This window comes from Sebastes umbrosus, chromosome 18 (genome assembly GCF_015220745.1).
Source record: "Sebastes umbrosus isolate fSebUmb1 chromosome 18, fSebUmb1.pri, whole genome shotgun sequence".
Classification (NCBI taxonomy): Eukaryota; Metazoa; Chordata; class Actinopteri; order Perciformes; family Sebastidae; genus Sebastes; species Sebastes umbrosus.
Window position 1 is genome coordinate 14,231,586 of NC_051286.1, and position 13,922 is coordinate 14,245,507.

Sequence of the window (13,922 nt, forward strand, 5' to 3'; positions counted from 1 at the left end):
AATGTTCTGATCTGATTCAGTTTATGAATATATTACATTGACATCACCTCCATTCTCCTGCAAGAACATTTCCATTAATAGAATTAAGATGCGTCTCATAAACATATGTGGACCTATATAGGGAACATAATGTATATGATGCAGATGCTGCATACATGAAGTGACGTAGCCATGTTCATTCATGGCGATGGGCACCTCACGCAGGCGGGGGTGTCACTTAATATATGCTCAATATTTTTCCTGATATGTGAGTTAATAAAATAAGTCAAAATGAAAAGGTTGCTATTATTGTTGTTCAGACATTCAGGAGGATTTAATTGTGAAAATGGAAAACATCTGCTCGCTTTTTTACCCCCATCTTCCCTCTACCCTCTGTTGCGATGGTTCGGTCTCACCACACAGATTTCATTCATAAAATTCCAGCTCACTATAAAAGGCGGGCCTCTCCACTATATCTGCACAGTTACCATTTATGAACCCGGCAAATGGAATATAAAGTATAGGCAGTCAGTTTTCTACTTTAGATTAGACTGTTCTGTCTTTATTTTATGCTGCTGTGATTATTATTTTTTTTTAACACGAGAACATGCATCCAGACTCCAGCACTGAGTTCGACTCGTCGTCCAGCTGTAGCAGCACAGCATCGCCTGGCGGGGACACCCCTGGGTGCAGCAGCAGCCAGCATCCTCCTGACTCGCTTTCATCATCAGTGGACAGCAGCAAGGTACAAGCGGATCTGATCATAACCAACACAAAAATCATCACATCTTTTGCAGGATCATTCATCCATAAGGCTAAAATATGTAGGTTGCAAGAGGGTGACTGTACTAGTACAAAATGTTCACACATGTCCAAGAACATTTCATAGACAGCATAACAGGAAAACTGTCCTGTGCTGAAAATGTGTTTTTTTAATGCAAACACAGAGGCAATATATGCATGTTATAATGTTCAGTCAGGGGAAATTGTTTGTAATATATAGGCTATACTTTAAACACATACCTGTTTTGGTCGTGACCTTTCATTTTAGAATGATGATGGTGATGATAAGGCATGCATCTGATTTTGATAGCATTGATTTATTGTTTGTTTTTTTGCATTCCTCATCCAATTGATTGATGTACCATTTTAGCACATCTAAAGGTCAGATAGGACGTGCTTCCTCACTCATCAGATAAGCTAAATTAATGTGTTGCCTACATGCATATGCATGTATGTGTTTTTTTCCCCCAGGATGCTGAGACCAGTGCAGCAGACTCCTTTGTTCCGACTGTAACTGCAATCTCAACCTCGCCGGATCTGAGGTGGATGGTGCAGCCGACAGTCATCACATCTGTCTCACCGTCGTCCGGCCGCGCGAAGAGCAAAACGCACGGCTCGAGCCAGTCGGCAGGTGCAAACAAGGCAAAGCAAGGCAGGAAAGGGCTCAAAGACAAGGTATGCATGAAAACACAGTCAGTTTCAGTCAAATCCATCCATCAATTAATCAATCAATCAATCAATCAATCAATCAATCAATGTGTCCATATTGTTCTTGAATAATAACCTATCATATCATATTCCTCCACCCCCCTTCCCCTCCCCTCCTTTCCACTGATAGAGGTTAATAATAAAATGCAGATATCGCGATATTTTCCCCAGGAACGTGAAAAAAGATGCAATTGTTTTTTTTTTACTGTTAAAGGAAAATTAACGTTGCGAGTATAATGCAAATAAAGGACTACAGGGAATCGCACATCAGGTGATTGGATTATGTCTAATTGGTGCAGCGAGTAATTACTTTTTAGAGTAACGAGCACGCAGCAGCGCTGTTTATGAATGGGATGGGGGAAATTGCATAAAAAAGTGCGCGTTCACGTGGTCGACTAGACCGTGCCAGTGGTGCAGCATTTTAACGCCTGAACTGAAAGAGAGAGAGAGAGAGAGAGAGAGAGAGAGAGAGTCTGCACCGACCAGGCAGATCAGTATTCCCAGCATACACTGCAATATGTTTTCTTCTTCTTTTTTTTGTTGGCAAGTGAAATGGTGCTGAAGAGCCAACTGCTGATATGGCAAAACTCAGCAGGATGCGCATTTAAATTGGCTATTTCTGATTGATTTTTTTTTTTTTTTTTTAGCCTTCCAAAGAGGAGGAGGAGAGGAGGAGGATCAGGAGGGAGAGGAACAAAATAGCTGCAGCGAAGTGTCGTAACAGACGGAGGGAGCTGATAGACACTCTGCAAGCTGTAAGTATATGCTGTTTCTTTATCTAAATCATATAGAGATTCACACACAGCACATGCAGCCCTCTAACAGCTGAGGAGACTGTATGGCATGTCACTAGTCATTAGAGATAACAGGAGCACAGCAGGGATGACTGCAGAGCACCAGAGGGCAGCAGTGTTTTCATGCCTCCCCTCATGTCAAATCTTCTTGATTTTTGTCTCCTTTAGGAAACGGACATGCTGGAAGACGAGAAGTCTGCCCTCCAGACGGAGATAGCTGACCTGCTGAAGGAGAAGGAGAGGCTGGAGCAGGTCTTAGTCTCCCACAAGCCATCCTGCAAACTCCCTGCAAATGATGGTGATGGTGATGATGATGAGGAGGAGAAGGAGGAGGATAATGAAGAGGATGTTGACACAATGCAGCAGGATCCTCCGGCCTCCCCATTGTCCATCTTAGAGGATGGAAAACCCACAGAGAGCAACACAGCCTGCATCGGAGACGCCTCTCAAGACATGGACAGCGTCCCCTGCATCCCAGCAGCAGCCATTCTGGGGAACTCGAACATCCTCCTGTGTTCGAGCGCCGAAGAGGAGTCTCTGGAGGACTTAAAGGCAGACGACCTGGATGACCTGGTGCCCAGCCTGGAGATGGTGGTGTCCCCGGATATGGCCGCGTCCGTCCCCGACATAGACCTGAGCGGCCCCTTCTGCCTCTCAGACTGGGAAACCCTGTACAAGTCCGTGGCGAACGACCTTGAATCTCTGAGCACGCCAATCCTGTCTTCCAGTCCCACTTGTAGCAATTACCGCACAGTGTTTTCCTTTAATTACTCTGAGATTGATTCCTTGGCTGAGGGCTTCGAGTGCCTCAAAGGCAGCCTCGGTGCGTCTGAGTTAATGAAAGATAGTCTCAATTCTCCAACACTTCTGGCCTTGTGAATGCAAAGAAGTTATGCAACGATACTGCAATTGTATTCTAACCAGCCAGCAAGCTATGATCTCTCTCAAAAACGATGTTTTGTAGTGTGAGTTTTGATGTTGTGTAAATCTGAACATCAAAAGTTGTGTACACGACATGTTTTTTCTGTGACTGTAACAGGGTCGACTTCTTCCATACTGCTGGTGCATCTCTGAGGCGAGACTTTTGCGCTGGTGATAAAACATGCATGCAAATACAAGTCATCCAAGAAGAGGAGGTATCTTGTGTTTTATAAATGTGATGTGAAGTTCGATCATCAAATAGCCTAATGTACGTGTAATACTGTTGACAAAGTTGTGTTGTAACAAGTGAAAATAGCAGGGTTACTAATGTGTAGTGTATAGGTGTCACATCTTGCTGTAAGGTGTCCCCTAACATGATGTTTCCTTTCAAGTTTTTTTCCATAAAAAAAAAATCAGATCATGTCATGTATTTTATCGAGATGTATTTTATGACATAGTTTATTTTTTTACTTATCAAAAATAATCAGATGCAAAAATTGTATAACGCTGGAAATAAAATAAGACAACCACAAATGACGTCTTGCTGTTGTTATCATTCAGTCATCTGAATAAACAGTCTCACCACAGGGGTCATTTAGTAGCTGTTCTGGGGCTTTCTATCAACAGATGGAGTTTGCACAGTTATGGAATATGCAGATGTTCAAATTTCCATTTTTTCTGAGGGTCTTTAAAGTGTCTCAACTGGTCACCAATGTGTCTCTTCATCTGCTAGGGAAGATCATGCAATATGATTGAAAGCTACAAAACAGCTACTGTTTGTGGTGAAATGTTTTCTGAACTGTGTTTTTTCACGAGGTTGAGAATGAATTTTGAAGCTCAGCTTTTAAGGAGAGACACCCCAGGCAAAAAACATTGTTTTTCATACACTGGTCAATTTTGAGATTTTGGGCTGTTTTGCTTCCATAACATGTCTTCTTTCAGACTAGTGGAAAGAAAACTTCCAAAATACACATTTAGGTGTTTATTTCACTACTTTGTCTATTTGTGTCTGTAGATTTTCCCTAAATCCACCAAAAGTTACCATTAGATAATGCCTCATTTGCATATTTAAACATAACATTTTAGAAAACTTGTAACACAATAAATAATTGTCTTAATGTAAGTAATCAACTGGGGAAGTTTCATGATGATATGTATTAGTTAAAGATGTTATGTTGTTCACCTGCAGAGGCAAAATGTATGGAATTTGACAACTGCATTTAAAGGGTGTTTTCTCAAAATGACTTTTCTCTCATTTACACCGAGCCAGAAATCTCTACTTTAGCACTTACATACACCAAACTTCCCAGTTTCATTCCTATCTATATTCTGAAAATCTAAATTTGTGCTCTTGAAATGTATGCAAATTAGTACATATTTGATAAGATAATGCCTCATTTGCTTAAACCTTACAATTTCAGAAAACTTGTAATACAAAAAAAGAATTGCCTTAATGTAAGTAATCAACTTGGAAAGGTATTACTTAAAATGTTTACTCTATTCACTGTTTCAAATGTTTCAAAAGTCACTTAAAGGGTCATTTAATTGCTGTTTTGTAATTGCTTTTCCCCATGTTGTCCATGTAACTATTTTTATGTTTTTTATATTTTCCCCACTCACAATGTTGTTTGGTTACGATTGCCCAGAACTCTTTATATATATTTAAATCAATATCCTCCTAACAAACACTAACCATACACTTCCACGCAACACACTCACACACTTATCTTTTTTGATGTATTTACTGTCTTGTTATTGTTGTTATTATATATATCTTGTCCTAATTGTTTGTCATCATATTATTTCTTTATATTAATCTTGTCTCTAGGTGGAGGCTTCAGATAAGCCCAGTGGTTTTTTTTGCCTCTTCCTGCACTTTATATTATTAATTTATTTCTTTGTTATGTTGTATAGTCTTAAATTGTGCAAAATAAATAAGCATAAACATAAAAATAAACATAAACCTGGGATATCACCCCTTATGGATGAGAAGGGCTAAAAAAGAAACCTAAACATCAACAATTCCATCCCCATCTGCTGATAAAGATGGTGTAATAATATGATAGCTTAAGAAAACTTACTAAATTGGTCCAAGAAGAGGGTCAAAAAAATGAACAATCTTAATATTTTGAGCTATGAGAATAAAGATGTCAGAGAGAACTATTTTTGGATTGAGGATTACATAAAGTACAACCAGCGGGGGCTGAACCGCGTTCAGAATGAGTGGGAGCAGCAGAAAACAGCAGGTTCATTATTTATTCATAGCTCGTTCTCGGCTCCACTATTGTCACGGTCAAGGGAATCCGATTCTACAGCAGCAGCAGCGCAGTTACGTCAGTGCGTGGCGTGCTTACGTCAACACGCGATTGCCGTATTTCGCGTCACTTCCGTTGACCATGTATGGGTCATTGCAGTTGTTTTGTTGCCATGGTGACGCGGTGTCATATTTAAAGCGGATGTTACCGGAAAAGCTCGAAGCAGGAGACGAGAACTTCTCTCATCAATTACATGATGATAAGTGGTCCACTAAGTAATTTAACGGGGCCAGAGCTGTTCCTGGAACTTAATGTAACCACATTCAGCCAGTTTTTGTTGTTATACACGCATCAGCATTATTATGCAATATATTCAATATAGGATTTACTTTAAAGGTCCCATATTATTCTCATTTTCAGGATCATACCTGTATGTTGTGTTTCTACTAGAACATGTTTACATGCTGTAATGTTAAAAAAAACAACTTAATTTTCCTCATACTGTAGGCCTGAACATGCCTGTATTTACCCTCTGTCTTAAACGCTCCGTTTTAGCGCATTTCGACGGAATTGCGACGGAATTGCAACAGAATTGCGTTGCTAGGCAACAGCTTGGGTCCATGTTTACTTCCTGTCAGCTGATGACATTAACATACACTGCAACCAGGAAATAAACCGGGACACATTTAGAATGTTTACGTTTAAATCTGTGTAAATTTGGGTCTAAATATTGTATATTTGTGACATCACGAATGGACAAAAATCCTGACAGCTTGTTTCAAATGCAGAGTTTCTGAATACGGGCTGTGTGTATTTCCTTGTGGATTGAGTGTTTTGATACTTTCACAGTATTTAAATAGGACTTAAGCCTGCTTTATAATAAAAAAAACATGAAAATCTCACTTTTCTATAATATGGGACCTTTAACAAACATAACATCCCCCACACACCCACCCGTTCTCTCTTAACTTTTCCCTTTCTTACAGGGCCAAAATCAATATACAGCTTCACAGTATCAATCATACAATTAAACAGTTAAATGGCACCTCTAACAAAATGAAGATACACATAAACAGAAAACAAATATATAGAAAATAAATAATAAATACAATAAAAAAGATTTTCAAAAACAAGAATCCATTCCCTTCTGAGGGTCTACCACTACTGTGAATTTTTACATATCATCTCTTTATTATTCCTCCTGTAGAAGCTCACTTATATCCCTACTTTTTATGAAATCGTTAAATGATTTCCATATTTCCTCATAAACACCCAGTTTGTTTTTCAAGGTATATGTTATTCTCTCCATTGACATACATTGTGCCATATTTTTAATCCAAGAGCCCATTGTAGGTGCATCGGGTTCCTTCCAGTTAAAATCAATCATTCGTTTTGCCTGCAATATAGCAAAATCAATAAATTTCCATTCTTTGGTTCTCAGATTGAGATCTGATGGGTAAAAATGTAGCAATATCATTTTATTCATGTATGCATGCCAGAAAGCCTTTATTGTTGACAACATCTGCCATGTTTCCATGCTGTAGTAGGCTCTGTGAGAAGTGCAATCTCTCTTTTACATCAGTAGGGGGAGCTAGAAACAACCAAACAACTGCTCATTTGATCAGCCTGCTGTTATGTCTTGGTGGCCTGGCTATTTTAGAGTGATGATGGATGAGCCTGTCAACAGCTCTAATGTCTACTGACTCACTCTTTGTCCACTTGTTCCATCAAACTATGTGTGTCCAGCAGTGTAATAATGACCATACTTGCCAACCTTGAGACCTCAAAAATAGGGATGATTTCGAAACCAAAGCAGAAGGTCTGGAGTAAAAAATCCCCCCAGTTCATCAAATACTTTGTTTCCTGCATTCTGGTGACTTTTAAAGAATAAAAATACCAAAATAATAAGTAAACTGCAACAGCATTTTTATGTTAAAGGGACTGTATGTAACTTGTTACACGTATAAATCACCCGGGTTGGTGTCTCATGCTCGCTCGCGTGTGGCTACGCTGTTCAGACTCAGACTCCAACACAAACTACACGGGAAGAACCAAAACCGCAAAGTTCTATCTAGTGAAGCCCGTCTTGCAAAACAGTGTTGGCCGTGATCGGAGGACACGGGGGAGACCGTAGCGTTGGTCTCCAGGGCCGGAGTCTCTACTGTACTCTGCTCCTCTGCCTGCCTGCTTGCCTTCACTCACAGCCTGCTCCACCTCACGTTCATGCGGGCACACTACACACTGCAGAAGACTTCGTAGCTCTGAGAATATCTATGGGACATTTGTGCAGAAATAACTGCTGCAGCTCCTCCAGACCAACAGAGGTTTTCCGTGTCTTTTGAAGTGACGGAGCTCCGCAGCGAGAAACATTATCGTCTCCGACCGGGTTCCGGTGTCGGGAGGCTGAAGCAGGAAAAGCCAACACTAGGATCAGCATTGATTCATGGAGAGACCTTCGTCTGGTCAGCTAACATTACTGCCAAGCAGCTGAAATATAGAGTGATATTGTGGTTTTATCTGACGTGTGTCGCCTGACTGTTTTGAGCGATGCTCGTTCATGTCTATTTAGAGCGAGCACAAGCGCGAGCCCGACGCTGACTTTCGTTGACTTAACGGCCACAGGTGTCGCCATTAACAAGCATTTCTGATTCCTACAAACAGTCCCTTTAAGTAGACCAACTTTTAATTTTACTTTTAATTTGCAGGAAAAAATACAGAATAGTTCGTCCCTCTGGTGTGAACTGAACAAAAGAAAAAATCAGGTGTAGCTGTATTGTTGTCCGGGTGGAAACAGTAGAGCTTATACATGCTGTACAGTGCCAGAAACAGGTTGAGATTACAAAAAGTAAAAAGATATGTGAAAAATGCCAGAAATCTGGAAAAAAAAAAACGGGACAATTGTGACCCCGGGAGGAAACAGGGAGAGAGCATTGAAAAACAGGATTCTCCCGGGAAAATCGTGAGGGTTGGCAAGTATGGTAATGACCTCCACAGCCTGTTTGAGAGTTGTAAAATATCACATATAGAGTTGTTCACAACCAACCACCAAGCCACAACCTGACAGTATGAGATGTGAGCTGACTGAGGGGGGAAGAGTTTTTATTCTAAGGCTGGGACTCAGTGGTGGAGGGAGTCTTTATATCTCTAACTTAGATTATGAAAAAACATGTAAAAATTAGGTAATTTTACAGTAAATTATAGCCACATTTAAAAGTACATAGGTAGCCTATTAGTAAAATGTATTCATTCAAAAGGTATCAAAAGTAAAAGTAGTCTACTATATGCATCAGAATGGCCCCTGTCAATGTCATATTGGAAAGTAACTAAGTACATTTACTCAAGTATTGTACTTAAGTAGAATTTTGAGGTAGCCTACTTTTACATTTTTACTTTATAACCCACTTGTACTACTACATTTCAGAGGGGTCAATTGTATTTATTCGACTACATTTATTTGGTACGTTTAATGAATTACTTTGCAGATTCAGATTAGTAATACAAAATATAATCAACAAACACATTATGATGTACTATTACGGATAAAGATAAGATTTGAGTGATGTTACTAGACTATTACTATGTAAGGGATAATGTACAGCGAGCCAGTCATTGTTGTGAAATAAACCCCAGGGGGATGCGGCTTGCATCACTCTGAAGGGGGTTTTATTTTTTTTTGGCTGGTGAGTGAAGCAAATCTAGCAGCCACTTGCATATTTTACCATTTGGATGGTGGCTGGGGCTAATTTCCAACCCTGGGCACGACCGTATGACAGCCAGCATGCACAGTACCAGGACCCTGAAACTGCCGCAGCTAAATTGAATTCAGCCAACATTAATTGATTATTTAAACCTGTACTTTTCCTACTGTGACATGTCAAAATGTCTTTAATGAATAATCCCTATTTGTTACACTTTACCCTTTGAAAGCAGAGCTGGGTTTTAATTAGGTCTGAGCCGCTTTTGGAATTAGGAAATAGCCGATAATGGTTTATTTATTAGTACTCTACACTAATCACACACACACACACACACACACACACACACGTATCAATACGGACTGACTGCACAACTGTAAGCTAGTGGTTTCCATTTGGTAGAGCTCTAAGCCTCCATACTTGTTTTGTTTTGTCTTGTGTATTGGCAGTCTGTGTATGTTTTTCTATGTATTGCAGCTTGAAGAAATATGAATTGTGCATTATAAAGCATCGACTCACCCTGATTAATTAATGAGATTGAAAACATGGAGAAGTCTGCTGACTGCAGTGATGTTTCAGGACCAGATTACTCCCAGCAACATCAGCACTCTGTAATATGTCTCACATTGCCTGGTTACAGATCCCTATCTGTCTATTATTTGTTGTGCGCTCACCGTTTCCACCTCTGTTATCTCATCCTCATACACCTCCTGACCACTCGCTCTCCTGCTTGCTGTGATATTCCCAAGGAAGTGCTATATTTACAGTAATAAATCAATGTCATGCAGGTTTGGGAAGACTGGGTCACCTGACATGAGTAACGCTGTGAGAGAGCAAATGTTGTGACAGTTCCAAAGATGGTATTAATGCAAACATGAACTCAAATAATAGGAAGGAAAATGATCGTCTTGTGCTGATTGGGTGCCTTATTTTGAAATGACTCGTGTTTTTCCTGACTACGTATCATTAAGTTATTGACATGTATAAAACTGCATTTCTTTGTACAAAAGAACGTGTTGTTTTTAGAGATTTTGATACGACATGATACCGGGAGCTGGGAGCTTTATCTCAAATTGAAACGAGAGCAGCAGACTGACAGCCTGTTGTTGTGAGAGTGAGATGAAGATGAAGAGGGAGAGGGTTTAAAGTCAACGCCAGCACGCAATTGGTGCACTAAGTGATTGATTTGACATCTGTGAATGGAGGTGATGAGAGTCTACTACAGAATCACAATTCAATCTGTTAAGAAGGGCATGTATTTTATCTGCATATGTGTTCGATACTCAGGAGTGTATTGTTGGTGTATTAGAAAGGTAAAAATACAGTTTATATAAGTATGTTTCAGTTGAGATGCTGTATTCATCATGTACAGTATTTTAATCACTCACTCATTCATCACTCACTCACTGATGAATGAATATTTTAATGCATGCTACTATTCATTGAATAAACTATGACAAAATCAGATTTGCTCCTAAACCGTTGTCAGAAAAAAGGGGAAATATCATTCTGTAGTAATGCACTTTTTCCAAAATGTCAAAATGTACGGGACATCTGTCGTACGGTTTTAAATAACCTGCATCTTTACGCGTTCCTAGACATACTTTGACGTGTTCTACAACTGTCTGAGATTATTTTGAAAGAAGGAACAAGGAAGGAAGGAAGAAAATTCATTGGAGCAGTGGTAAAAATAAAGTTTGTCTGCAGTGCGGTGGATGATGAGTCAGGATTGTGTCTGGAGGTGTCTGGTTTTTGTGGGTATTTCCCAAAGATGTGGTATTGTATAAGATTACGATGAAGCACTTAAACTCTAACCTACAGATTTTAAAACGGGTTGAAGAAAAGGAGAAAATATGACTTGTTTACATCTAGATTAACTAGTATGAAGGAGAAGCTGGTGTTTCAGCATCACATATTACAAATACATGTGTAAATATCTAAAGATAAATAAATCAAAGAGACAAAGAAAACATAATGCTTGGCTGTGCAAGAAGCTGTTTCATTGTTTTTACCTTGACTCCTGACGCCCACACAGCAGGAACTCTGCATGAGTTTGGCAAAGCTGCTAAAACCACAAACTGCTCCCCGTCTCCATTCATCATTTGGGCAGCTGATGGAAAGTGCATAAAAAGATTATGTGTTAATGCAACGACTTTCTGGAAGCTTGGAACAGACAAAAATAAAGATCATGTTTTGAGATATGACTGTGATCTTTGAAAACAGGGCAAAGGAACTCTGCACAACTTGTTTCTTTTAAGATAATCTTAAAAAGCTCTTGAACAAATTAGCATGCTCTGCATACTTGGCCTGCATATCCAGACTGGTGTACTTTTTTCACAGTGTCATTATCACAGCTTATTGTTCTTGGCGGGGACAATTCCCTCTTGAAGGCTTAAAGTGCCAAATGGGCCCGCACCATGTGTGTTCATGTACTGAGTGACATCTCTGGCTGCCTTCCTGCAGGCACAGAGGAATCCAGCTGAAAGTCTACACCTGCAAAAAGGGAAAACCTCTGAACCGTCTTGCAGATGTCCTGGACCCTCCTGTTTTATGAAATCTGTCTGCTTGTTGGCTCAGTTCTGCTTTATTAACCCCAAATGCCTCCCCTAAAAATTTGTCATCTATGTTAAGAGCGACTGTGACGCACAGTTCCCCTCCGTCCCCGCCCTCCCTCCGACCTCCCCTCAGATGCGAGACATAAATCATGGCGGAACCAAATTAGAATCTAAAAAAAGGAACAGAGTGGGGTATTTTGGTGAGCCTCTAATAACTCAGCTGCTTGTTCTAGGTGGAACAGTTGAGGTGGCATCATGTAAAACCCAACTGAGCCTCAGATAATGGTAACGATAAAAACCTGAGATATAATAGAAGGTGCACAGGATGATACTAGATAATGATACTAGAACACACTATTTTAGTGCAATTTGAGGATAACACACCCCAAATCTTTTATTTTTTGGACATCATATTGCAGTTCAGTTGTGACTTCGGTATTGATATTTGTAAAGTAATCCACAGGTAAAGTTGGTTAAGATTTCGGCATCATTTATATGGCTATATGAAACAATACATTACAGTCATACACAACTTTAAACATTAATATAGACATTAAAAAGCATTATATTTCCAAAGGTTGTTTTCAGTGCCTTAAAGGTACAGTGTGTAGGATTTGGTGGCATCTACTGGTGTGGTTGCAAATTGCAACCAACTACCCTTCACTCACTCCTCCCTTTCCAAGACTGCGATAATATGAGCCGCTGAGTGTAAAACCGTGGTAACGCTGTTATCCTTGCTCAGAGGCCATCCATACCATGATAACACTACTTTAGGAGCTTTAGGAGCATATCAGAGAACTACGGTGGCCTTCAGGTAACATAAAAACATGAAAGTCTCTCTCTAGAGCCAGTGTTTGGTTTGTCCGTTCTGGGCTACTGTAGAAACATGGCGGTGCAACATGGCGGACTCTGTGAAGAGAACCCGCTCCCTATGTAGATATGAAGGGCTAATTATATCCTATTTGTAAATGTAACACACTGGCCCTTTAAGATTTTGCCACCATTTACATGGCTATATATCAAACTATACATTATAGTCATGCACAACTTTAAACACTGAAACAGAAATGAAAGAGAGACCGAAAAGCCATTTAGTATTATATTTCCAAGGGTTGTTTCCAGTGCTTTAAGAGTATAAGTCCATGTCCCTATAATGTGCTTTCAAACAGACACATTTCAGTTTTATAGGAGCAGACCAGAGGGATGTAGTTATGGGTGCCCACACTAGAGGGAAGCAGCAGGAGGAGACATTCACATTCAAGGTTTCTGGAACTTTCTGGAACTTCCATCAGGAAAATACTTTATTATGATGATAATTCTGTGCATGTGTGTTTTAGTTATATGTTATGAATCAAGTAACAGCTTTATTAAGGAGAGAAAATAAAGTTGGATTTCACAGCAGCTAAAGCTACATGTGTGAATACCCTGCAAGATTTACTGCATTACTTAGGCATTAAACTTCCTCCACCACCTGAAATAATACGATTTCCCTCTCCGTGAGTTTGTCTGAGAGAAGCAGTGGTGTGTTAAAAAGAGGTGAAATAAAAGCAATGAAAATGTATCATAACAGTTGTCAAAATAAGATTTTTCAGTTTTTTACTTTCATTTTTGCCTGCATGAATAATGAAAGTTTACCCTGACCAGTTGAAAGGTAAATAGCCTAGGGATTAAACAGGAAGTGATGATAAAAATAAGACCAAAACATGTCGTCAGATACATTTATACCCGAAATGTTTGATTTGGAACTGTACAGTTTGTGTTAAATGAGTTTGTTTTTGTCAATTGTAGGCTGCAAGTTTCATTTGAGTACTTAAAAGAGTCATTTGATTTCAGGAACCATCATAGGCTGTTGACTAACCCAATTCCCCATAAAAGCCTAAATGGCTACTTTTCTTATTCTTGGTTTTGCATTCTTTTAACACGTCAAACATTTCCTGAAAGCAATCAGGCTCAGTGCCACATCCTTCCCATAAATAACCACAAGTAGTGTGTTATGAGAGATTTAAATGTCATTTAACACTCTATAGACTAATAATAGCATGTGCTACAGGGTAAAGTGTCCACGTGTTAATCCTCCACACCAGACGACCCCACAAGAGATCAAAAACATGATTTCTGTTGCACAAAGTTATGTTGATTTTTTTGCTAATTTCTGGTAAACTAGCTGATACTGCTAAAATCCTTCAAATGAAAGTAAAAGCATTCTTGAGTTAACGTCTCATGTTCACACTG

The 13,922-nt window shown here is 39.6% G+C and overlaps 1 protein-coding gene across 1 annotated transcript; it reads left to right on the plus strand.

Annotated features, from left to right (window-relative positions):
* Positions 1-253: 253 nt before the first annotated feature.
* On the plus strand, positions 254-3,719 carry si:ch211-153j24.3 (proto-oncogene c-Fos). The gene is made up of 4 exons (XM_037749952.1): positions 254-724; positions 1,234-1,437; positions 2,118-2,225; positions 2,433-3,719. Exons 1-4 carry the CDS (start codon positions 587-589, stop codon positions 3,141-3,143), a joined length of 1,161 nt encoding a protein of 386 aa, XP_037605880.1. The 5' UTR covers positions 254-586; the 3' UTR covers positions 3,144-3,719.
* The last annotated feature ends 10,203 nt before the right edge of the window (positions 3,720-13,922 follow it).

What these genes read in the sequence shown, in the direction of transcription:
- si:ch211-153j24.3 (XM_037749952.1), top strand. Translation starts at nt 587, where the DNA reads ATGCATCCAGACTCCAGCACTGAGTTCGACTCGTCGTCCAGCTGTAGC. An exon ending in CATCAGTGGACAGCAGCAAG is followed by an intron (nt 725 to 1,233) that starts GTACAAGCGGAT and finishes TTTTTCCCCCAG; the next exon opens with GATGCTGAGACCAGTGCAGC. An exon ending in TGATAGACACTCTGCAAGCT is followed by an intron (nt 2,226 to 2,432) that starts GTAAGTATATGC and finishes TGTCTCCTTTAG; the next exon opens with GAAACGGACATGCTGGAAGA.